This window comes from Bufo gargarizans, chromosome 10 (assembly GCF_014858855.1).
Source record: "Bufo gargarizans isolate SCDJY-AF-19 chromosome 10, ASM1485885v1, whole genome shotgun sequence".
In the NCBI taxonomy this organism is placed as follows: domain Eukaryota; kingdom Metazoa; phylum Chordata; class Amphibia; order Anura; family Bufonidae; genus Bufo; species Bufo gargarizans.
The window spans coordinates 21874502-21900780 of NC_058089.1; the positions used below are offsets into that span (position 1 = coordinate 21874502).

The following is a 26279-nucleotide window of genomic DNA, read 5'->3' on the forward strand; positions in this document are numbered from 1 at the left end:
TATGTACAAAAGCATTTTAAATAACTTAAAGGCTATGTACACCTTTGAGTGCATATTTTTTTATTATTCCATTGTACAGGACTGAGATGCTGTAGTAGTAGCTTGTGGATTTTTTAGTCTTTTCCGTCATCTGGGGAGCAGACGGACTCCTTATCTCTGCTCTCTCAAATCAACATAAACACTCTTCAAAGCTCAATCCTTATCTTACTGATAAGACTGTGGCTTAAACAAGTGTTTATGACCTCTTAGTAGTTTGCAGATAAGGGTAATTAGATGACAGGCACAAGGTAAAAGTAGGATGCACACAGCTAGAAAAAAAGTTAACCCTTTGTGACAGAATGGCTCAATATTTTTAATAAAGGCCAATTGAAATATGACTTTTAGCCAAAAATGAGTAAAATGCAATTATAAACAAAAATTGCCTCCAAAGGTGTACATAACCTTTAATATACCGTAATTCATTTTGTGCTCAAGATCCCCTACCCACACCCCACAATCCTGAGGTTAGGGTTGAAGGACCAAATTGTTATCAAGAGTCTCTTATAAATGTGTGTTCCTGAAGAACTCCATTAAAGCAGTGGGTGCCATACTGTGTATACACCTGAACTGTAGTTCTTATATGGAATTGATTGTCACGATAGACAGATCATGGATGAGGCGTTATCTGGGCTTTTATAAATAAAGTTATTTGACCCATTTAGGATAACTGAAACTTTAGGCTCCCAATGTCTACACCAAATATATCCCTAGACCTACCAATAGGTAGCAACAGCAACAAATGGATGTCTACTGCAAATGTTTGATGACCTGTCAAACACAGTCTATTAATGCATCCTACTGGCCAGTAATCATAATCCTAATTGTGACATGACGAAACTCAAATTGGGCAACAAAATTCTTGCAACTCATAACCTTATTTATATAAGCCTGGAGAACCCACTGAAGACGAAGTGAACTGATTATTGATGGTTCTTACTGAAAGTATATTAAAAACCCGTCACCATGAACAACCCTATTAAAGTGGTTATGTTAGTAGGGTTGATCCTGCTGCTTAAAATGATGCTTCTTGTAAAAATCGGCTATGGCGTTCCTGACAAAAATAAGACTCTTCTTGTTTATTGAAGTGCGTGGCCAGGACTGAAAAGCTGAGGTGCTTTGAGGGGCTAAATAGAAAAATAATAAAAAAATATTTAACGGGCATGCCGCAAACAATTTACACAAGACAAGTATCATTTTAAACAGCAGGATCAACCCTACAATGCAGTATGCCTGGATTAATAAGGTTGATCCTGCTGAGAGGTGCTTTTTAAAGAGAAACTGTCACCTCTCCTGACCATGTCCATTTTTAGTAAATAATTGTACTGGCCAAGAAATAATTCTGGAACTTTTCTAAGAACTCTCTGTTCTGCCATTCCTCTGTTATGTATATAGAAAAAGCAGGAAAAACATAAAACAGTGCCTTGTGTGGTATTGTCTGGGTGAGTGTACAAATAAATGGTGCTTATTGTGCTCACCGGAAGCTAAGGAGTCACAACAGCTATGAGCGCCTTGCTGGTATATAGCCCCACCAGTGTCAGGGTGTGCTGTGCTGCTGCCTTGGTCCCTTCCTGTCTCGATTCTACGAGCAGCAGGAAAAATTGGAGAAAAGTGGAGAAAACTTTAATAAATAAAGGATACCGATACTTACCTTGAAGACTCCTCTGTATGCTGGCAGCGCCGAAGGATTAGTTCCCCTTTTCTCCACTTTTCTCATTCCTCTGTTATGGCTACAAGAGGTGTATAAATAATTGACAACTGACTGGTACCAGTTGGAGGTTTGTCCCTGCACAGTATGAAACACTGACCATATCAAACCGTATTGGGCCATATCCTTATGACAAAGGGAATGGCATCATCCAGTTGTCAATTTATTCAGACATTTCTGTGTGGAATAACAAAGTAATGACACAACACAGAGCAATGAGGAAAGATGCTCCAGAATTGTTATTTTATTAGCAACACAAATAAGTACCAAAAATAGACACGTCAGAAGCAGTGCCAGGTCCTCTTTGAGAAGAAAACTAAATGCTAGACCTTATTGAATTTTATCCCGTTTTGTGATATTTCTATTTATTACGCCTTCGGCACACCATTTGGTTATGCGGTTTAGATTCAGCTGATGGGATCGACAGTTCCATTATGTTCAGCTCAGTGGGAAAGAATGTTTAATACTTCCCGTATACCCGGAGAAGAGACAGGTAAGAGCGCCCCCCTGCCCCAAAGTACCCATCCCTGCTATCTATCAAATATTAGCTGTGAGACTTCCCGGTTGTGATGGCTCTGATGACTTTCAAAGACCTCAATCTGTAAGACTAGAGGACAACCAATTTGTTTCCAAAAATCAATCCGGTTCTCAAAACCTTACCCAAAAAGCCCCCAAATCCTTGGTGAAAACCCATGGAAACTGGCATCTGCTCGATGTGTCGGCACTAGATTGAATTATTAACTTGCGTTATATAATTCATGGTGATGTGCTGGATACACTTGTTTCTGCCAGGTTCTGCGGCCTACCCTAACATACGGACCTCAAACCGGTTGATTATATCTACAGTTAATATTTCATCAGATACCTTGATGCTTTCTCGCCTTGCTTGGCGATTTCTCTCCTTTAATGGTATTTTCATCCTAGGTTCATCTGTGTCCTTTCTTGTGTTTTTTTTGTATTACGTGGATGTGAATTGTACTTTATGCCTGTTCTGGTATTATTATTTTCCATTCCTTTTTCCTCATTTGTGTTCATCCCTTATGTTTCCTTTCAGCTTATGATTAATAATACCATTCCCATGTGCTCCTCCCAGTATGAACGAATGTTCAATTCTAGCCGTATACCAGGCGTTGAGACAGGTACAGCCTCGGTCCTGTCTTCCATGTTGTTAGTCATCACAATTCTAGCGCATTAATGTGCATTAACATTTAACACGCGCAATGAGGAAGCTAACCTAGAAAGAGTGGACCATTTACAAATATATGTTCTTAGTTTTTTCCACTTGTAGCCATAAAATATATACAGTAGCAGAGGTATTCATGATCATTGAACTTGATCAGAGGCGTAGCTATGGGGGGTGCAGAGGTGGCAGGTGCTACCCGGCCCCGGAGCCTGAGGGGGCCCAAAGACCCTGGTGCCACATAAGAAGACACCGGTATTGTAGCAAGTGCATGCTGGTCAAGTTACACCTCTGGCTGGAGGGAATGGGTTAGGTCAAGAACATGGCATGGGGGGGTGCTGTTTCAGTTTGTGCCTCAGGCAGCACGAAGGCTATGTGCTTCCCTGTCCCTGGCCACAAGACACTAAGGGAAGGGGGGCCCAAGCTGCACCCTTTTGACAGGGCCCATGAGCCTTTAGCTACGCCCCTGAACTTGATACATCCTTGCATAGAACCATTATTTTACAGAATACTTTTGCAACATCATAGGTGACCAAAACTACGTCATCTTCTCAAGTCTTCTGTAGAAATTATACTGTCATGCACTGGTAGGTAGTGATGGACAAACATCGGCTGGGATGTTTCGCGAACACGCGTTCGCGATCAAATGTTAGTGGCGGGCCCCATTGACTTTAATTGCAGGCGAACCGTAAAAACCTTCAGGTCATATTTGCAGCCACCAAATACTTACTAGAAGTGCACAAATATTCCCACAACATGGACAGTGACATACCATAGGGGAATCATTGGCAAAAATTCCCACAAAAAATATGTATTTTAATCGGGGGCCATTTTTATGCGTCTTAAAGGGAAACTCTCAAAAAAGTGCCCTGCTGGAGCCTAGAACATTTTTATTTTAGGCCACAGGAGGACAGGCCCCAAAAATTAGGCATTCAGCTGACAGAGAAGAACTTGTGGTGATGTGGCTGGAGGTACATTAGGCGGTCACTGGATACAAATTTTATTGTAGGCCAGTACAGGCCCCAAAAATTTGGCATTCACCTGACAGAAAATAACTTGTGATGATGTCACTGGAGGTACATTAGGCAGTCACTGGATAAAAATTTTACTGTAGGCCACTGGTGTACAGGCCCCGAAAATTAGGCATTCACCTGACAGAAAAGGTCTTTTATGCCGCTGTATATACAAAATGCAAGGACCATTCTTTGTTCTGGGTGGTGGTGGATATGTGTGGGCTGGCATGAGGAAATAAAATTACACGTGGTCATCACAGGTGTTGAATTCCTCAGAGATCCATGCCTCATTCATTTTTAGAAATGTGAGCTAGGCGACTGCACTTATCGGTCACGATCCCCCTTCTGCGTTGAACGTCATTTCCCACAGGACACTCGATGAGGGGCAAGCCAAGAGTTCCATGGCAAATTGTGCCAGCTCTGGCCACAGGTCAAGCCTGCACACCCAGTAGTCCAGGGGTTCCTCGCTTCTCAGAGCGTCCACATTGGCCGTTAACCCGATGTAGTCGGACACCTGTCGGTCTAGGCGTTCCCTGAGGGTGGATCCGGAGGGCAGCGGTCGATAGGTTGGCTAAAAAAATGATCTCATATCCGAAGTGACCAACACATCTTCAAACCGCCCTCTTCTTGCAGGCGCGGTAGGATTGGTACCCGCACCTGTTTCGCTGTGGGTGGAAATTCCTCTGCCAGCACCCGCAACAGAAGAATGCAGCATCTCTCGCAGTAAGGCCTGGAAATACTGCATTCTGACAGCCCTCTGTGATGCTGGTAACATGTCCGCCATATTGTGTTTGTACTGGGGGTCTAAGTATGTTGCCACCCAGTACTGGTTCTTGCACTTTATGCTTTTTATAAAGGGATCCCTCTTCAAACACTGGAGCATGAAGGCCCTCATTTGCACTAAATTGGAAGCGGTGGAGCGGCCTGGCTCCTGCTCATCACCCAGGAGAATGTCATCCTCTGTCTCCTCCGGCCACGGACAACACCAGGGATCCCAGAAAAGTTTAAAGTCCCCCTGGGAATTCATTCAGCATTGCTACTTCCTCATCTTCCTGCTCCTCGACGGCTTGATCAATGACAAGATGCGATGCACGCTCCATAAAGAAGGCGTAAGGTACGATGTCACTGATGGTGCCCTGGTCCACATGCATCGCGCATGAGCAGCCACTGGCACGGAGAAAAGAAACCAAGCTCCCCAGAACTTGTCCTGCTGCAGAGTTCGTGCAGGTAGTCATTAACGGCATGTTGCTGCTGGAGCAGCCTATCAAGCATATGCAAGGTGGAGTTCCAGCGCGTCGGGCTGTCACAAATCAGACGTCTTGACGGGCAGGTGGTGTCGCCGCTGAACGTCAGCAAGGCGAGCCATGGCCGTGTAAGATCTTCTAAAATGGCCAGAGATTTTCCTGGCCTGCCGCGAGACGTCCTGAACCCTGGGGTATTTGGCAACGAATTACTGCACGACTAAGTTCAGGAAGTGTGCAATACACTCAGCAGATTGGCACTATTGTCGCACAGCACTTTACCAACTGTCAAATTGAGCGGGGTTAGCCACTGATCGGCCTGTGACCGCAGAGCTGAAAGGAGTGCAGGACCGGTGTGGCTCTTGGCTTCCAGGCACAAATGCCGCAGCACAGTATGGCAACGTCTCACCTGGCACGCCGAATAGGTTCTGGGGAGCTTGGGGGGGCGCAGCGGAAGAGGCGGTAGCAGTGGAAAAGGAGGAGTCAGCCGAGGAGGAGACAGAGGATGGAGTAGGAGGAGACAAAGAAAGGCAGGCCTGCACACAATCCGTGGCGGTAACACTAAATAAACACGGGAGCCACTGGTTACACCCAGTGGGCAGTAAAAGTTTTATGTACATTCCCTGCCCATGTTCAATAGACCACGTGTCTATTGTCATATGTATCTTGGCACCGACACTGTGTGCCAGAGATATATTTACTTGCCACTGAACGTGGCCATATAGCTCAGGGATGCCCTTCTGGGAGAAATATTTCCTTCCAGGGACCTTACATTGCGGTGTGCCAATGGCCAAAAATTTTCTAAAGGCCTCAGAGTCTACCAGTTTATATGGCAGTAGTTGGCGGGCAACGCGACGATGGCACGGTGGAAGGTGGAGTGGAGGACAAATGGGAGGAGAGAGGAGAAGGAGAAGATGCAGGACGTGGAGCGCTAGGCGTGTGGTTTGGTGGGTTCTGACAGCGATGCTTCCACTGGGTTCGGTGATGGGAGGCCAGGTGCCTGCTTAAGGTGGTCATCCCTAGGTGAGTGTTGGGCTTACTGTGACCTATGCGTTGACAGTACAGGCTGTAGATTGCAACACTATTTCCTCCAAGGAATTGTCCATTTTTGCCATCCTCTTTTTAGGTGGGCAGCTTCCCTACTGGCAAGGTTTTGCTGCAATTAGTTGGGGAATCTGGCATCATGCATACAATTTTTCTGAAGCACCACCACCTGGACAATTAAAGGGAACCTGTCAAGTTGAAAATGTTTGTTATAGAGCAGGAGGAGCTGAGCAGATTGATGTATGACTTGCATTTTATTCATTTAAACATTTAAATCCCCGCTCTTCTCCTTCCTTCGGATTCCAGTGGGCAGTTCTATCAGTGATTGTCAGCCTTCCTTGGATGACTGTGCATACGCAGCTGTCAATCACTGATAGAATTGCATCTTTGACTCCAAAGCTCAAAATGCACTAGGAATGTAAAAGGTCACTAAACCCAGAATCCAAACAAAAACAAAGAGCAACCAACAAAAACGTAAGATAATCTCCTTAAGTGTCTTTGTTATTTGCTCTTGTTTCGTCATAGACACTCAGGCTGCAGCCATGTCTTCTCCCCCTCCCTCTTCCCCCTTTGATGGTAGAGCAGATAAGCTAGGACATTTTGGAAGAGGAGGCTGGGTTTAGTTTGCTTAATTTTTGTCTATTACTATTTGCAATTACAAAAAAAAATAAAAATTTTACCTCTGCTTTTATCCTCTTAAAAAAACAACAAAAAAAAACATCCATACATTTCAGTGTGTCAAAGGCTTAACACCTGCCCCTTTCCTGACCTTGCTGTTGAGTGTGTGATGTTGTGCACTTAGCCGTTCTGTAGCCAAAGATTGAGAGGACTGGAGGGAGGAGTTCTTTGTCTGCTAGATCTCTCCTACACTTTGGGGAGCACCATGTAGACATAGCTTTGTGTGCACTATGTTTTAAATGTATTTGTGTTATGTATGTTTTTTTCCGGGTATGGTGTCCCTTTACATGAATAAAATACAGGTTATACCGAATATTTTCCCTCAAATATATATATCAGTCTCCTCAGCTCCCCCTGTTCGCTCTATAACGTGCTGCCTAGAAGTTGTAATGCATTTTCATGATGGTGGGTTCCCTTTAAGTGTTACACAATGCCTATTGGTCTCAATGAGTAGTCCCTGCATTCTTCCCATGTCTGGTCCTCCAGACTGAAAGGTTGGCAGATGAGGGTCCTGGATAGGGGAACCCTCTCTTATTAGCCCATGTTTCCTTAGCAGGGTATTTAAAAATGGGTTGAACATGGAAGTGAATATAAGCAGACCTCATGGCCTGGTCATAAGTTTTAAGGTTTGAAATGATGAACAAACCACCACCGCCACCAAGGTCCTGTTTGTAAATGGTTCACTCTGAATGCAGGTTTACAATATCATTACAGAGAATAAATAACTAAGGTCATGATTGTAGATGCCACTGAATGCTTTTGCCTCTGAATTGTTACCTACTTTTCGCTTATCTAGACATTCTAGTTTCTTCATGCCAATAACCTCTTGCCTGCTTCTCCTTGCATGTGCACTAACCGTCTTTGCTCTTTTTCATACATTGTCTTTTAGTTGAGTGAACAGCAACATGGTCTGTCTGTGTATAATTAATTGCTACCTGCTCTTTAATCCATGGTGTGGGGTTTGCAGTTGTTTTTTGCATAAATTGTAACACAATATGTATTATTTGATACTCTAAGTCTGACATTGCATCCAAGCCTTAAAGTGTAACTGTCATTATTTTTTTTATTTTTCTAATGTATAGGGGCAATGATACAGACAATTTTTGTAATATACTTTAATTACTGAAATCGTACATTTCTATTAGAAAAATAGCTCTAAAGTGGCCCATTTTGAGCCTTAGCAACGCTCCTATGTCTTCTGTTTACATAACTGTGGAGACTTGCTAAATTCTAACTGTTGCCTTAGCAACATAGTCAGTGTTGAGTTATGTAAATAGAAGACATATGAGCATTGCTAAGGCTCAAAATGGGCCACTTTAGAGCAATTTTTCTAACAGAAATGCACGATTTTAGTAATCAAAGTATATTACAAAAATGGTCAGCATTACAAAAAAAAAAAATAAAAAAAAATGGCAGTTACACTGTCAAGGATTTATCCCATGATAGTATTACTTTGTATTTGTATTGGAAGTAGTCGTAGACATTTGGGGGTACATTTATCAAGTCTGCTACACCAGTTTTGTAATGCCCACGTGCAAGATTTGGTGCATATTTTTGCTATGTTGACTGCCCCTCCAAGCCCAGCAGGTTTTGACATCTGCCCAGGTTTTCTTGGCGTCGATGCCCCCCCTGTATGTGTACTGAGTTATTTGACAGGGAGGTGGACACAGACTGTTGAGGGTCCTCATTCAAGAGCAGCATACGGGCACCATACTTTCTATCAGGCTATCATAGAGACTGGACCTCTGTCTCTATATCAAAATTTTACAGAAATGAGCTAACTTTTGTGATAACTTGCAGAAAATAGATTATATAGACAGTAGGGATGACAATATCGTGTTTTTAGGGTAGGAATGGGTCCTTTTACCAGCAGAGGTTGACATATGGTAAGTCCACCTCTGCCAAAAGTAGACCACAAAAATAAGCCCTCTGTATATTGGAAATTGAATAAATAATTATGCTCTGCTAGCTCAACCACAAAATCTGGTGCCTGAATTATAGCTTCCCAGTAAACCTCCATATGCATATCTCTGTCTACACACCAGAAAATCCAGTCTTAAAGGGAACCTGTCGCCTTCAAAAACCATCCCAAGCTGCCAGTAGTACCTTACAGTAGCCAGCAGCGTGTTTCCGACGATAACTTTCTTCCTGAAGGCCGATGCGGCTAAAGCTCAGAAAACATTCTTTTATCCCCTGCCGGCGCGCTTCTCTAGTCATGCTTGAAGTCAAGGGGGCAGCGGCCTCCGTGCTTCAAGTCAAGATAACCACACCCGCTTCCCCCCTTGACAGCGCTTATGCAGAGAGTTCAGCAAAGCCAGCCAAAGTGCCGGCTGTCAGTCACAGCGAAGGAGCAGGGAAGGGGGCATTGTTATCTTGACTTGAAGCAAGGAGGCCGCTGCCCCCTTGATTACAAGCATGACTAGAAAAGCGCGTCGGCTGGGGATAAAATAACGTTTTCTGAGCTTTAGCCGCATCGGCCTTCAGGAAGAAAGTTATCGTCGGAAACACACTGCTGGCTACTGTCAGGTACTGCTGGCAGCTTGGGATGGTTTTTGGAGGTGACGGGTTCCCTTTTTAGGTATTTTATTTTATTTTTTTCATTTGTTGTTACGGCCAAATACATAGACCATAAATTAAGAAGTAACTTAAAGAACATAAATGAGGTTCTTACTGCTTAATCCTAACTATCAATGTATCCTCCACCATTTTGAGGTAGTCTGTAGGGTCTTTCACCGCAGTGATCTACAGTAGGGGATGTGAGTTGAGTGGAGGTTGACTTACATGAATATGTCTTCATTGTAATCTTCTGACCATTGCAGACACCATTCAGCATGTGAAGGACACCAAACATATTGTTGTCTACCATAAGGGTCGTTACTTCAAAGTGTGGCTTTATCATGATGGAAGGTTATTGAAGCCGAGAGAGATTGAACAACAGATGCAGCGAATCATTGATGACAAGTCTGGACCTCAGCCTGGAGAGGAAACGCTGGCCGCACTCACCGCAGGAGACAGGTATTGGACAATTTTTCCTGTTCATGCGTCTGTGCTGTCCAAGTGATCAGTAAGGCATGTGCCGCTGCCTGGGAGGAGCGGTGGATGAGAATGGTAGTGGCTCTGGCTGCAATTAATGATCCCAGTGGCAATACTCACACCGTAGCTCCCTAGGGTTGCACAGTGACAGGAGTGCATGCCTTTTCTTCTCTCAGGACGCACCCTGACGTTGGTGCTCCTGCCTAATGGTAGTTGGGTGCTCTTCATGTTAACCTTTTTTATGGGTGAAGGTGCAATGAACAGCGAAAGGTGCTGGAGTCAGGAACCAGACCAGTTGTAGAAAATAGAGGTCTCTCCTCACTAAAATTCAGAATTGTAGTACACCCAACGGTATCAAAACACAGTTCCATACAATTGACAGTGCAGATCTTCCCAAATAGCAATGTATAGATATAGGCCAGGATGGGTATTGTAGTTCTCCTTCCTCCACATCTTCCCAAAGTCTCCCTCTGCAGAATCTAAGGCTGGCAATATTATTTTTGCAGTGCTGGCTGTAACTCCAAACTGAGGGGGTACAGGATTAAGATATGGTGGGCCAGATTGTGTCCAAGTGTGAAGGATGCATTAGCAGTGTTCCTCTCACTAAAGTAAAGTCTGTCAACCTTAAACAGCAAATACCTTACTGACTGAATCCAATGCTCAGGCATGCAGATTCTGGACCTTTTTGGTTCTCTCCTTTCTCAGTCCCTTTCTGAAATACTTTTGGGTGGCAATGACTTTTTTTTTTTCCAGAGGCAATTCTATAGAAAACAAGCCTAGTTACATAGGGAGTGAGCACATGTAGCTTCTCACACTTCCTCAACTACTGCACTACTGATTGGATAGTGTGAGACTGTGCAGGCACACACCCCCAACTGGTAACACCCATCTGTACCTTCATTGCAAATTGCTAGTAATTAATTCCTAAATTCTAGCAGGATTAATAAAGGAATTGCACATCATAGAGTCATAAGATCAGATGCTTCAGAATTGTTATTACATGGTGGATGCAAGCAGTTACTATTCCCAGTGGAATAACAGAGGAATACCACAAAGCAGAGTTCTATAAAACATGATCCAGAACGATTTCACAGGGAATACAAGTATTTTCTAAAGCAGACAAGTCAGGAGGTCTGATAGATCCTTCTTAAACAGCAGTGAATTGTAATCTTGATTTGGTCTGTGCAGGTTGCGCTGTCTTAAGATTGACTCTTTAAATGCTTGGTGTCACACAGGGTGCCATGGGCCAAGGCTCGTAAAGATTACTTCGGAAATGGAAAGAACAAGCAAAGCTTGGACGCTGTTGAGAAAGCTGCTTTCTTTGTAACTCTAGATGACACCGAGCAAGGATACAACAAGGAAGACCCAGTGACCTCCCTCGACAAATATGCCAAGTCTCTCCTACATGGAAAATGCTTTGACAGGTATTTTAATGTCTTTGACACTCTTATCAACTTTATGTTGGGAATCCCATGTCACCTTTACCTGTTCATTGTTATACTCGTTTTCTAGACATTAGGGCCCCTTTCAGACTAGCAAGTTCCATACTCTAGACTTGCAGCGTGAGTATGTAACGGTCAGCAGAGGAAGAGACCGTAGAGCAGGACTCAAGTACAGTGCAGCAGACAAGGAGGCTGAAGTAGAAACGGGCTTTATTAAAAGAGAACTCTAACTGCCGGAGAAGCAGATTTACAATATGAACAGCTTGAGAATTCACAATAAAGATAATGGAAATTTGCATAAAGAACACAAATGAATCACAAACACAAGTACAGACAATAGCAGGCTACTCTCTTCTAGGTAGTCCTATCTGTCCCCGCTACCCGGGGTGCACCTCTACGGTGCACTAAACTAAATCCTATTCCACTATGTCCTAGCTCAGGTTAGCATCAGTGCACTCACAGTTCGGTGTCCGCACATGCAGGCAGGTACAGTCTAGGTCCCGATCTGGTTGCTTGCTTGCTTGCTTGCTTGCTTGCTTCCGCGTGGCTCAGCTCTGGCCTCTCTTTCTAGTCTCTGTAACTCTGGTTAGAGATAATCAGCAGCTCTGGACGTGTAATCAGGCAGGGCCTGGAATTCACTCACAGTTTCTCTGGTAAGTGCCTCACACTGCAGCAGTCTCTCTTCTGCACCAGGACACATCAGCTCAGTCAGAGAGCAAACACACTCTAATGTCCCAGATACTGTGTCAGCAGGCAGGGAGCAATCACTCTAATCTTCCCTGTGGATCTCCCTCTCAGTGCACAGCGTCCTTCTTCCTGTGTACTCAGACACCTTCAGCCCAGGCTCTCTGCTCAGCCCGGGAAAAACACTTAACTCCTTGTCCTCTGGAAACAACTCCTCTCACTGTCCTACTCAGCCACAGTGGCCTCTGGTGGCTGGAGGGAAACATGACAGTCTGCTATATATATATGTGTTGGAAATGTTGCTGGATGATCAGGGCTGCCTCTTACAAGTATGCGGCAGCTCCCGTCCTGACCTCCCAGCACTGATGGGGTAGCATAGCATTATATTGATTTATGATGCTATGTAACCCTTAGAGGTTTGGAATGTATTGGATAACACTGACATAATGCTGTCAGTCGTATCCAGTACTTTCCAGAGCTGTAAGGGTTACATAGCATCATAAATCAATATAATGCTATGCAACATCCGTCAGTGCTGGGAAGTCAAGAAGGGAGCTGCCGCATACTCACGCTGCGAGTTCAATGCGTGGAACTCGCTAGTCTTAAAGGGGCCTAAGGAATCTGGTATTAATGCTAATTCCAACTTGTGCCGATAGCTAACATGGAGTAAGTTTGGCTTAAAGAAACTCAAAGTTTGTTGGGTGTATTGAACAACTGTTCTAGATGTTGTATTAGGCCATGTCCACCACTCAGCATACTATTGTGATTGGTGAAGTGGAAAGTCTTGTACAGTGCTCCTTTCTGGTTGACCACTTGCGTTCATTGGCAATGGCCTGTTTATTTAATTGGAAGCCATACAATGCTTAAATTTTGCCGCCACTAAAAAAGTGGCTTTCTCATTGAAATGATCCAGGGAGCACATTAGGCTTGTGTCTATGGCCAGCCATACAGATGATGTAGCTGTTAGCCAAATGCTCATTTGGACGACAGCTATCACTCCCTATCCCCCCAGATACACATCTGCTCAGCTCTACCATGCAAGCATGAGTTCTCTGGAGTTGGATGGGGAGGAATCTGCTGCCATACTTCATGGGCTGTAACTTATCTCCCCATATCAAAAATATAGGCAGTTGGAATTGGGTTAACCAGAGGCGTCGCTATAGACGGTGCAGAGGTAGCAGTAGCTACCGGGCCCAGGAGCCTGAGGGGGCCCAAAGAACCTTGGGCCACATAAAAATACACTGGTATTATAGAAAGTGCATGCTGGTCAAGTTACACCTCTGGCTGGAGAGAAGGGGTTAGGTCAAGAATTTGACATGGGAGGAGTGCTGTTTCAATTTTTGCCTCAGGCAGCATGAAGGCTATGTGCTCCCCTGCTCCTGGCCACAAAGCACTGAGGGAAGGGGGACCCAAGCTGAACTCTCGCACCAGGGTCCATGAGCCTTTAGCTACGCCCCTTGGGGTTAACTAAACGTTATATAGTCCCCTGACATCCGCAGTTGGGAGAAGTGAGGAAGCCTCATACACGTTAAATGATCGGTCAGTCCTGTCAAAATTGGTGAGTTTGGCCGACAAATATCTAATGTGTATCACCAGCTTTATAGGATCAAACTGGAGAAGCTCTTTCAAATATTTTCCTTTCATATTTTAAAGTGGGTTTCCAGGCTTTTGATATTGATGATCTATTCTCAGGATCGGTGATCAATTTCAGATCCGGCCAGGGTCCAACTCCCAGCACCTCCGCCGATCAGCTGTTTGAGGAGTCATCGGTGCTCCAGTGAGTGCTGTGTCCTCCTCACAGCTTACCAAGCACGGCACCGTACATTGTATAGTGGTTGTGCTTGGTATCGCAGCTCAGCCTCATTCACTTGAATGGGACTGAGCTGCACCTAAGTCACGTGACTGATGAACATGATGTCACTGGCATAGGAACAGGCCGTAGGGCTCACTGCAGAGTTACAGCCTCTTAAAACAACTGATCAGTGGGGGGTGCTGGGAGTTGGACTCTTATTGACCTGATATTGATGACCTACCCTAAGGATAGACCACCAATATTGAAAATCTCAGACAACCCCTTTCTTAAGTAGAATAATGAATAAAACATACCTTCATATAATTACTTTTCTGTTAATTGCTATGATGAACCTTATGATTACAGTCTGGGCCATTTCTTCTTAGTAAGTGGTAATAGGTCAATAGGTTTTCCAGTGCTTTATTGAATGGGAACCATTTGTTAATGGCACTGTGTGATCTGTTCTAGGTGGTTTGACAAATCAATGAGTTTCATTGTCTTCAAGAATGGCAAGATGGGTATGAACTGTGAGCATTCCTGGGCCGATGCCCCAATTGTCGGTCATCTGTGGGAAGTAAGTTGTTCTTTTTCATTAGCATTGCAATCAAGACAAAATCCAAAAATTATAATTTTGTTGTAGATATCATAGTCTAGGATAGTAAAAAATGATATTGTCCACTGATGTTATAGTGTGAATCCTTGTGATCTGCTTGAATTGTACAGTGCAAAGATATTGATGGCCTATCTCGGGATAAGTCATCAATATCTGATTGGCGGGGTTCCAACTTCTGGCACTCCCAGCCGATTTGCTCTTTAAGAGGTGACAGCATTCTTTCTAGTGTTGCCTCTGCTTCAAAATTATTCGCCCCTCGTCTCCTTTCTAGTGGCGGTGCAGTAATTATAACTGATCGTCCCATTCAAGTCACTGTGCCACCACCACTGAGAGATGGGAATCGGACCCCACTGATTTAAAATATTGATGACCTATCTTGAGGATAGGTCGTCAATATCTTTGCTCTGCAAGGCCTCTATAAAATCGCAAACCTGGTATATTGATTCAAGCATCTGTAAATTGTCGGTACCTTACCATAATTCACCAGGCCATGAATAGGTGCTTGCCTACCCAGTAGAAGTGAGGATGAGACTATTAAGGATGGGATCTCACATCAACTGTCCTTAAGGATTGTATGCCCTTGCTAAATATTTAAGCAACTCCACCCCCACTTTTTCTCAGAGGAAAGAAAAATTCACATTAACTGAGGAGTGGACAGAACATTTACCCTCCTCTTCATCTTTTTAGATGCAGATCTGCCACTTCCTGAGCTCCTCTTCCATCTTCCAATATTGCCGCACCTATGCCCACTGTGCATTTGGTAGTCCAAGACACTTCCTGCTTGTCCAGCCCTGCTCTTGGATTGGCCAGCACTGTTCACATGAGCACTGCTGGCCAATCCGAGGGCAGCAGGAAGTGTCTTGGACTACAAAATGCTGAGTGAGAATTACGTGGAAGAAGTAGTAGTACAGCCAGCTTGGATGACAGAAGATGAGGTTAGGAATTGGCAGATCTGGAGCTAAAAAAATGAAAAGGCAAGTGTTCGTTCCCCAGATAATGTGAATTTCTTGAACCAGAGGACTGCTCTAAGTTGGTCCCGATTGCTTTCTGTCAATTCAATTTTACCTTCTATCATTCAATAAAATACTATACTTGGAACAGTTTGATCATAGGCAAGCTTACTTTAGACTTTTAACTTTCAAATTACCGTAGTTTGTTTTATACTTTCCTTCATTTCTTTCTAATCTTGGATTTTATCGTTTGCAGTATGTCATGGCAACTGATAAATTGGACCTTGGCTATAACGAAGATGGTCATTGTAAGGGGGATGTCCATCCTAGCATTCCTCCTCCAAGCAGACTGCAGTGGGACATCCCAGAAGAGGTAAGAGATTACAGATACATTGGATCTCCAAATATGATTTTCATTACACCATCACAGAGAATGAAAATGAACAAAGTTACCAGGAGAACATCTGCTCTCCATATTTCTCAGTTACCAAGTTCCCCAATACCATTTTTTATCAATGGCCTAAGCCAGGCATGCTCAACCTGTGGCCCTCCAGCTGTTGCAAAACTACAACTCCCATCATTCTCGGACAGCCTACAGCTTTCAGCCTACAGAAGGGCATGGTGGGAGTTGTAGTTTTACAACAGCTGGAGGGCCACAGGTTGAGCATCCCTGGCCTAAGCCAAATGCACCCAGATCGGGACGTTGATGGCATATCCTTGGGCACTATTGACATGCCAACTGATCAACTGTTTAAAAGGATCACCAAACTCATGCTGTCTACCAGTGCTCCTACCACAACACCCTGCATCAATAATAAGTAGACAACATGATAAAAACAATGATTAAGACGGTGCACTCAAACTAGCATTGTGTCCTCTTAAAACAGCTGATTAGCATGACTGTTGAGAGTTGGACCTCCATAATTTTGAAGATGGTGGCCTGTTCTACTAGTATATATGCTCTACAGTTTTATAACCTAGACCCTACATCTTTCTTCTCTTTACCTCTTATATTCAGTTCTAGGAGTTTAGCAAAAATGAGGCTTGGAATGCGTCATGTCTTTTAGTCAAACCTCAGTGCTGAGGTTGAGCTGAGACCTGTAGTGATCAACTGTAGTCAGCAAAGGAACCCAGCAATAAGTGTTTAATTTCCCTGCAGTGCCTCCACAGGCGAAGTGAAGCACTGCATTCAATATAATGATCTGGCCATGTAAAGCACAGATGCTATGGGTATTTGAGAGCAGAAGGGAGACACTCTTGGCTGTTTCATGGAGGTTGAGATGGAGGCCTCTCTGTTGAATCAAACATCTGGATTCAAAATTATCTAATGAGATTTTAGAAAATTCCTTAGTTCTATTCATATTACCTGTGCAATTGCTTGGATAGACCAAAATGGTGTATCAACCCTTAAACTTTTTGGCCCAGTCAAAATAACCATTTTCTGCTAAACAATTTGAAGAGGTAGTCTCCTAATGGACGCCCACAGATCCAGCATTCAGTACCTTAGGCAAGCCACTGTTTTGTGAGGGGAAAGTGTTGTCTCATCTGATTGTGAGCTGCTCTCCACTCTGGCACATAGAGGGGGGCACACAGCAAGAGACCTCCTCTATGGACTCCATAGGCCATAAAAAGATGTAGGGACTCTGGCGTTGTCCTAATACGTATTTTAATATTGCAGGTAAACTATTTCATCGTTATGGAGGTGAAGGAAACACATTTGTGCAAAAAGATAACTCATTGAAACTTTTTTTTATACTGTACTTTTGGAAAACCTGTTTGTATTTCATATATGTGTTGCAGTCTGTTGCCGATACTATCCCTTGGCTCACACTTTCCTCGTGCTTACTTTTTCAGTGCCAAAATGTGATTGAGAGTTCCTTGACTGTTGCCAATGCCCTCGCAGATGATGTTGACTTTCATTCATTCCCTTTCGAAAACTTTGGCAAAGGTCTGATCAAGAAAACTAGAACAAGCCCTGATGCCTTTGTTCAGCTGGCTCTTCAACTGGCACACTTCAGAGTAAGTTGTACTTCTGCTTACATTCAGACTGTCTCACATGACGTATTTTATGGACTGAATGAATATACCAGCTACTAGAAACCAACATGTGTTGTCTTCTTCATCCATGGAACTAATGCTTCATCTATTGCTTACTTTAGGATAAAGGCAAGTTCTGTCTGACATATGAGGCCTCCATGACAAGGCTGTTCAGAGAAGGCAGAACTGAGACAGTCCGCTCATGTACCATTGAGTCCAGTGAATTTGTTTTGGCCATGTCAAATCCCAAAGAAAATGTGAGTGCTACCAAGCGTTTTCCAAGTTCACATAACATTTGTTTATTAGCTGTTACATACATATGTTATTTAAAAAAAAATATATGTTATGTTTAACTTCATTCCATTGGGGTTTTGAGGGCTTGTCCAAGGTTAGAAAAGAAAGGGCCTGATTTTTATTACTTTGGTGGTATTGCTGCACAGCCACATTTAAGTGAACGGAGTTGCAATACCAGAGCGGACGTGTTTCTGGATCTAAAAAAAGACGATCCCTTTTAGGTTACATTCACACAATAGTGTAAAAACAGTCATTAAAACGGAAACCCTGTCAGTTTTTCATGGCCATTTTGCCTCCATGTGTGCATCCATTTTCTGGCCGTCTGTCTATTTTTAATGGCTGTTTTGCATTCATTTTGCATCCATTAAAAACTGCCATTAAAGATGGATAAATTTAATTGACTTTACTTTTAGCATCCCAACCCTCGCAGTGACCTCGCCCCTATAGTGCCCCTCAGTATGAATAATGGCCTCCATAGTGCCCCCCAGTATAAGAGTGCCCCCTAAGTATAACAAATTCCCCCATTTGTGACTCCCAGTACTATGAATGTGCACCCACTAGTGGCCCTCGGCATAACAAATGCCCTTATTAGTGGCTCCTAGTACTAAAAGTGCTCTCATTAGTGCCCCCCCCCCCCCACAGTTGTTTCTCACTTAATGCAGGAGGAGCTACGCTCCAAGAGCGATGAGGTCACCATGCACTTCCTAGTGCAGGTCGCCAGTCCTTCTGCATCAAGGAAGGAGGCAACTGTTCCTGGGTATGCAAGTGGATAAGGTGAGTAATTGTTTTTGTATTTAACACTTACAGGACATTTTTTTCACTAGTTTACCCATTTTAGTAGACCAGTGCACTCCTGTGTAAAAAAACAACAACAAGCAGTTAAAACCAGTCCTATTGATTTCAGTGGGGTGGAGAATAGGACATGTCTTATTCATTGGCCTTAAAAAAAAAAATGGTTTCAGTTTTACTCTTATTTAAGGTCACATTTGTTTTATGACCATGCTTAGGAAAGTCCCGGCATGACTATGATTATGTCTTGCCAAGTCTACTTTATGTCCAAGAACCTGATAAAAAAAAAAACGTTGACAATTCTTGCTATTTACAGAATGACTCAAGAGTGAAGTTTTTCAAGGCAGCAGCAGAGAAACATCAGCAGATGTACCGTCTGGCCATGACCGGGGCTGGAATAGATCGTCACCTCTTCTGTCTTTATGTTGTGTCCAAGTACCTGGCAGTGGACTCACCTTTCCTTAAAGAAGTAAGATAAGACTTTCATCTGGTGTACGATCTGAGTGTTTCTTAATATTTCTCATCAGTAATAATTTTAAAGAGGTTATCTCACTGACTAAACTAAAGGGAGTCTGTCAGCAGTATTGACCATGCAAAACTGCTCACAGTGCTAGGTAAGAGCCAGGGAAAGCGGAACATTAATACTTTGTGTGGAGCACTTTTGGTAGAGGCGGTGTAAATATGAATGTTTATTCTCCTGGGCACTGCTCCCTCAAGTGTTATACAAATACATTAAATCAGAACATTTTTCTTAACAACATAATATTACAGTAATCCTAGTTCTGGGGTGCTGCATCTGTACAGGGTCAGTAGGCAGAACATAAACTGAATAACATTTTTCATACTGAATTAATAGTAGTGACAATTGTTATATATAGTGTTCTAGAGAAGTAATGGAGGTACAATTGAATTCTTTAGGTTCTGTCAGAACCATGGAGACTGTCTACAAGTCAAACACCTCAGCAACAGGTTCACCTTTTCCAACTGGAGAAGTATCCAGAAAATGTCTCAAGTGGTGGTGGCTTTGGACCTGTAAGTAACATTTATCAATGAGCAATATTCAACAATTCATTACATGTATTAACAAAATATTCCCTAAGGTGGTAATCCTGTTTCTACAGTGTTTTATGTATATGTGTAGATTTTATAGCAATCTTTCTTCCTGGCTAGACCCCAATGACACCTCCAATACTTGTGGCACCGCTAAATGAATAATGAAACATAAGACACGAACATAATATACTGATTTCTGAATTTTTAGGTTGCCAATGATGGATACGGTGTTTCCTATATCATTGTTGGTGAAAATCTGATCAATTTCCACATATCAAGCAAATTTTCTAGCCCAGAAACAGTAAGTACAATATTTTTAGTTTGAAGATTCCTATTACTTGCTATTCTTCGATTTTCAAACATGAGATGGGTTCCTGACCTTCAATTGGGTTCATGTCCTTCAGTTTTGATCTAGTCACAATGCAACCACCCTGGTCTTCGAAAGATCTTCTACTCTAGGGCTACCTTAATTTTGCATGGTGCTTGTCACAAATAATGTAAAGGTGAAGCTCCTCTCGGGAAGAAATATTTTCCACAATGGTCAGTTTTTGACAATGGATCTCATTTCGGGGATGGGCATCTTTCTTGTGTCCTTTTCTATACTACATATTTTGGTCATGCTGTGGACACCTTTGTATCTCCTAATTTGTGGGATCCAGAAGAGCACTTGACTTTTTGTTAATATTTGTGTTGATGGCTCCATTCCAACGCATGGTCATACAAAGTTCTTCAGGGCAGAAAAACCTTTTTGGAGAAACTCTCAGATCTGGTGAATGGAAGGAAGCCCCAAACTTAAGATCCATCCTAAATAATGTCCTCATTTCTTTATGTTGTGTAGGCCTGCTCTTCTGGTTCTTGTTTGATACCGTATGTTTCCAGACCATCATATGCGTATTTTCCCTGGCACCTGTGTATCAAAAACTTTTAGCTTTTATAGTATTTAAAGCTGCAATTGTTGATGGATGCTGTAAATAGCTGCTGGCACCAGCTGTCCATATAAATAGCTGATTATACCGACATCTAATTTTTAGCAATTATTTTAGTCCAGAGTAGAGCGTCATGGGATTAATTATAATAAGGCAGAATCCCCTATAGTTTTTAATTGTTTTTCTCTGGTCTTGGCCTTCAACCGCATCACACATATCCCTATAAAGCATGTACCTCAGCAAAATGATTGGAAATAATGTTCTGTTATACGGAGAGTCTCCCAAGACCAATGTATGGAAATGTCTATTTTGATGATTGGATTTTATTTATTTATTTATATTGCAGTTAATTTTTTCGACAAATCTGCTTGAAGTGAATTTTTTAATATTTCACCCACAAACAGTTAAAAATGAAAAAATAAACCATACCATGCCTCACTGATCCCCCGCAGCTACTGTTCCAATGCCGGTCTGATCCCTGCTGCTTCTCACTTCCTAGTCCCGGCTCAACATATTGGAAATGTCAGGAAGGACGCGCTCAGCCAATCACTGCCGTTGCAATCATCCACCTCATCTAGCGATTGACTGAGCTATTTCCGACATGTCAAGCCAGGACCTGAAAATTAAGAGGACCAGGAACAGGACCTGCGTCCATTTCCAGCACAATGTGGAAGATCAAATGGAGAACGTGGGTCAGAGAGAACCAGTTAAAAGAGGACCCTTCGCTCTCCTGATATGTCTGTGTTAGTGAATAATTGTATTCCCAATGAAATGCCTATTCTGGAGTATATTTTTGTGGAACTGTGCTGTTGCTATTGGAAATATATGATTAAATTTATAACTGGGTGTTACTATTCTCCTTGTCAATGGGTTGCGTCTCTACACAGTGTGACACTGGATAGTGTCCCCCACTCCCCATGACGAGAGATGGCTACACCCACTTGTCAGCTTATTCATGCATTTGCAAGAGGAGTAACAGCACAAGAAGTTCTTAGTAGGGATACTACTGAATTGGTGTTCTATGGGTAATACAAATTTTAATGTCATGACATGTCAGGGTGGCTGACTGTTGAGTTCCATATACTATAAAGAATATAGAAGAGCTAGAAAGGCTTCGGATGCAGGCGATTAGATTGCTTAAAGCTGTTGTCCCACGAGAAATATTCTACAGTTTTCATGGGATAGCCCCTTTATTAATGGCATGGGATAGCCCCTTTATTAATGGCACGGAATATCTCTGTTATAATGAGAGGATAAAAAAATTGGGCTTGTTCAGCTTGGAAAAAAGACACCTTTAGGGCCCTTTACACGGGCCGAGAATAAGAATGCTCATTAACGATTATATGGCAGTGTAAATGTACTGCCGATTACCCAATGAACGAGCTAATGCTTGTTCATTGGGCAATCCGATCAGTTTGTGCGTAGACAAAAATCGTTTGCAAGCAGGAGGAGATTGCTACAGGTAAGAGCAGCAAGCAGCAGGTTGTCGGGAAGGAGCGCTTCCTTCCAATCTGCTACTCTGTTGTTCTGCGCAAAGGGGCGGGGGAGGAGATCTCATTAACGTGTATAAATACATGTGGTCAATACGAAGAACTGTCAAAAGGATTAATACATTCCAAGGATGTTACAAAGGATCAGGGGACAATTATTACATGTGGCGGAAAGGTAATGTTGTCCTCAATACAGGAAAGGATTCTTTACAGTTAGAGTAGTCGGACTATTGAATGCCCAACCCCAAGAGGTAGTAATGGCGGCATGTAAAAAAGGGCTATGTTTATCTATTAGCAAATGGCACTGAGGGTTATAATTAGTTAACAGTAAATAATTAAATTAATTGATCTGAGAAAGATTAAACAAATTGATGGATTTGTGACTTTTTTTTCAAACTATGTAACTTCACCTTAGTCATAACTAACTGCACTAGGTCGTAGGCAAATGCGCTGCAAATTAATACATGATCCGCTGGCAGGTTAAAGGGGTTCTGCAGGTTTTTTTTAACTGATGATCTATCCTCTGGATAGATCATCAGCATCTGATCGGCGGGGGTCCGACACCTGGACCCCTGCCGATCAGCTGTTTGAGAAGGCAGCGGCGCTGTTTACCGCAGGCCCAGTGACATCACTGTGTCAATGGTCTGGGCGGGGCTAAGCTATGTTCACTTGAATGGAGCTTAGCCGCGCCCAGGCCAGTGATGATAGTCATGACGTCACTGGGCCTGCGGTAAACAGCGGGAAGGCCGCGGCAATACTGCCAGCTCTGCTGCCTTATCAAACAGCTGATCGGCAGGGGTCCCAAGTGTCGGACCCCCGCCGATCAGATGCTGATGATCTATCCAGAGGATCAATTTTAAAAAACTGCAGAACCCCTCTAATTAAAATTACGTATGATTCTTTCATTTCAGGACTCTCACCGCTTTGGACAACACATCAGACAAGCCATGCTGGAAATTATGGGCTTATTCAACAACTCCACAAACAACTGCAACAAAGGAAAGAAGTAAAGCCTCCAAGTCTGAAGATGAGATGGAATAAAAAACAAACCTAAAAAAAAACAGAAAAATAAACTGAAGACTCCCTGACCCCTTTCTAGTTTTAAAATCAATATATTACAACCACAACGGTCCTGACAGAACTAACTTTGAAGCTAATGCTTTTAGCGACTGCAGACAGCTCTCTCTCCATAGTCTTCTGCCGGTTATTTTTTATTTTTTTTAATTAGTTTTTAGGCGTTTTTATGTTGCAAGGTCTGCGGAACATATACTTTACATTACTTCAGTTGCTGCTGGAATGTCCTCCAGAAATGTTACAAGGGCTTCTCTTTTATTGGAGACCTACACCACGCTGTGTGGCCTCCTCTTCTTCTCAATGTACTCTTCATTTTTTTATTTCTTTTTGGACATTTTTTTTCCTTTGATTTCCTAACCTGGCTATAGTTTGCCAGTTGATAACCCCGGACAGGGTTGTTCTCTGTGGGTCCACGACTTCACCTGTATACTTGCCAACGGTCCCAATGATTATGGGACTGTCCCATGAATGGCACCTCAAAGGGTTGCGGGTTACTGCTAATTTGCATTGAAATAGGCATTCCTGGTCCGTTTTGGGGGTGTTTCCGGACAGAAGCTTCAATGTCCTGTGATTTTTGGATTTAAGTGTTGGTAGGTAGGCCTCTGCCTCCACGTACGTGATATCTTCTGCTAATCGCACTTTATGTCTCCCAGAAACCATCCTATGGACCATTTTATGCTTTCACTTACGCAGTGGAGATATTCTTATCGACATTTACACATGGTGGCGGCGTCTTGAGGAGCAGCTTGATCTAAGAAAGTATAATTTTACTAGAAGATACTGTAATTAACTCAACCTAGTACTTGAATAACGTACAGGCTTATTGTATGTCGTATGTAAACCTGCATTTATACCATTTACAATGGGATCAGGCTAACCATTACCAGTATAGAATTGAGGGTGGCATCGATAGGACAGTCATAGCTAGGCTTTACTTCACCCGGGCCAAACAGGCAGTTCATTAGTCCTGTATCCAAATCGTCCAGCACCAGTGACATCCCGCATACAGTCACATGGACCAATAGTATTTCCTGTAAAGGGGACGTCACCGGTGACGTACCATTTTGGGAACATGTTTTGCAGCCAGAGATGTGCATGAACACATACAGATAGAGGGTCTCTGTGTTGTAAAAACTGGGGCCTGACTAAAAGCATACGGAGAAATTAAAGGGTGGACGTTTACAAGATATGTAAGGGCTCTGGCATAAATGCAATTACCAATAGAAATACAATATAAATTACATTTTAATAAATGGCTGAACACCGACGTTCGCTCTACAAGAGCAGTGTCAGACTAGGGTTCCTCGAGTCCACCAGAGGAAATTATTCTTGGGAGCCCAACCCCCCCCATATCATCAATAAAGTCTAACAGGTTTTGAATCAAAGAAATAGAACCTAGAGGTGAGTGATTAGCTCCAAATGGATATAATCTCCTGGACCTATGGCTTCAGGCCCACCAAAAGAACCTGTGGTACTCTGGTGGACCACCCCAACCCTGTACAAGAGAATATATCCAGGAGTAAAATATGACTTGTAACTTAGATTTTAAGGACTACTGGGCCAGTTTGTTTTTCCTAAAAATGATTAAAGGGGTTGGCCACCTTTTGAGCAGGCAGGAGGGTGGTCGTGTTGGTGGCAATCCTACTTACCTGGTCCCCGCTCCTTCATTCCCTGTCCTCGGCTGCTTCACTCGGGTTCCTCGCTGTCAGCATCCATTTTGACAATGCTACAGCCAATCACTAGCCGCAGTGGTGACCTGCCCCTCCTCGTCACCTAACACAAGGGGAGCTGCAGTGGTGACCTAACGAAAGGGAGCAGGTCAACACTGCAGCCAGTGATTGGCTACAGCGAATGTTGACAGCGGGGAGCCCGAGCAAGGCAGAGGTGGTGAGGGAGCAAAGGAGCACCAGAGGCGGGTGAGCAGGTAGTATGCTTCCCTAACCAAAACACAAACAAAAATGTGGTGGTCAACCCATTTAAACCCCACCCATCGGATCGAGGCGGATCTTATACATGTATCTTTACTATTTGCTTTGTGAGTTTGGGCATTAGACTCCCCTCCCCATCCCCCATTGGACATTGGAGAGCTTATGTTCCAGTGCCTTATGTGTACAAGCAGTGGTGGGAGGAAGATAGTCATTATATATATATATATATATATACAGTATATATAGTTCTATGACTTGTAGTATATATCATGTTTACTGCCATAGTGGTTTATAGGGGTAAGATAGTCGTAACACCACGTGCCTCGTTCTCCACATATCACAAGTAGTCACGTCTGGAGGCCACAGCTCGTATCTTCTACACAGATCGGATCTCATAACACGATTGCTGACATTTTTTAGATTTTCCACTTCTGTTGGATCTTGAATGTATTTATTAGTGAACTTCACAGCAGTTAGGCTAGATTTTACAAATGGGGACCGACAGATTTTACAGATGACGCTCTATGATCAATCAGGTTTCTAGTTAACGGAGGAGATGTATCAAAACTAGTGCAAGGGAAAAAGGAATCGGAACGGTTGCTAAGGGCAACTGCCCCACTTTTTCTCAGCATCATTCTAGACAAATCTCAGACAGTTTAGTTTTTGTTTTGTTTTTTCTATTTTATGTGAAAAGTTTTGATGTTTATGAGAAAAAATTCAGAAAGGTGCACTAACTCTGATGTTGAATGTACAAATGTGCTTTCAGAACAAGTGTGGGGGGGGGGGCATTTATCAAACTGGTGTAAAGAAGAACTGGCTTAGTTGCCCTTAGCAACCGATCAGATTCCACCTTTCATTTTGGATAGCTACTTTGGAAAATGAAAGGTGGAATCTGATCTGTTGCTATGGACTACTAAGCCAGTTCTACTTTACATCTGTTTGATAAATGACCCCCAATGTCTTCACAGCAAATCCTTGCCTTAAAATGGTGGTCTAGGATTAGAAAAAAAAGAGCTGGCTTTTTATTTTCCCAGGAACAATGCCACTCTGGACCATAGGCTGTGACTGGTATCGCATGAAACCCCATTTAAGTGAATGGAGTGGCAATACCTAACAAATCCCATTAATGGTCTTGGTGCTTTTCTATGAAAAAGGCAGACCCCCTTTTTTTTTTTTTTTGTAATAACTGACAATCCCTTGAAATTTTGTTCAGGATTTTATTATTTTATCAACATAAAATACAATCTCCATATATTTTTAATTTGAAAAAAATC

General features: G+C 43.0%; 1 protein-coding gene across 2 annotated transcripts in view; it reads left to right on the forward strand.

Annotated features, from left to right (window-relative positions):
* Positions 1-25577, forward strand: part of CPT1A (carnitine palmitoyltransferase 1A) — a 56547-nt gene extending 30970 nt beyond the window's left edge. The window contains exons 9-19 of one of the 2 annotated variants that reach the window (XM_044269217.1): positions 2150-2237; positions 9720-9915; positions 11169-11357; positions 14320-14425; positions 15671-15787; positions 17269-17433; positions 17574-17708; positions 18851-19003; positions 19453-19566; positions 19796-19888; positions 22915-25577. In XM_044269217.1, coding sequence (XP_044125152.1) covers positions 2150-2237; positions 9720-9915; positions 11169-11357; positions 14320-14425; positions 15671-15787; positions 17269-17433; positions 17574-17708; positions 18851-19003; positions 19453-19566; positions 19796-19888; positions 22915-23013 — 1455 coding nt within the window. In that variant the 3' untranslated portion in view covers positions 23014-25577. Of the gene's footprint in view, positions 1-2149; positions 2238-2798; positions 2884-9719; positions 9916-11168; positions 11358-14319; positions 14426-15670; positions 15788-17268; positions 17434-17573; positions 17709-18850; positions 19004-19452; positions 19567-19795; positions 19889-22914 lie in introns of both variants that reach the window. The other variant, XM_044269219.1, reaches the window with a different exon arrangement.
* The last annotated feature ends 702 nt before the right edge of the window (positions 25578-26279 follow it).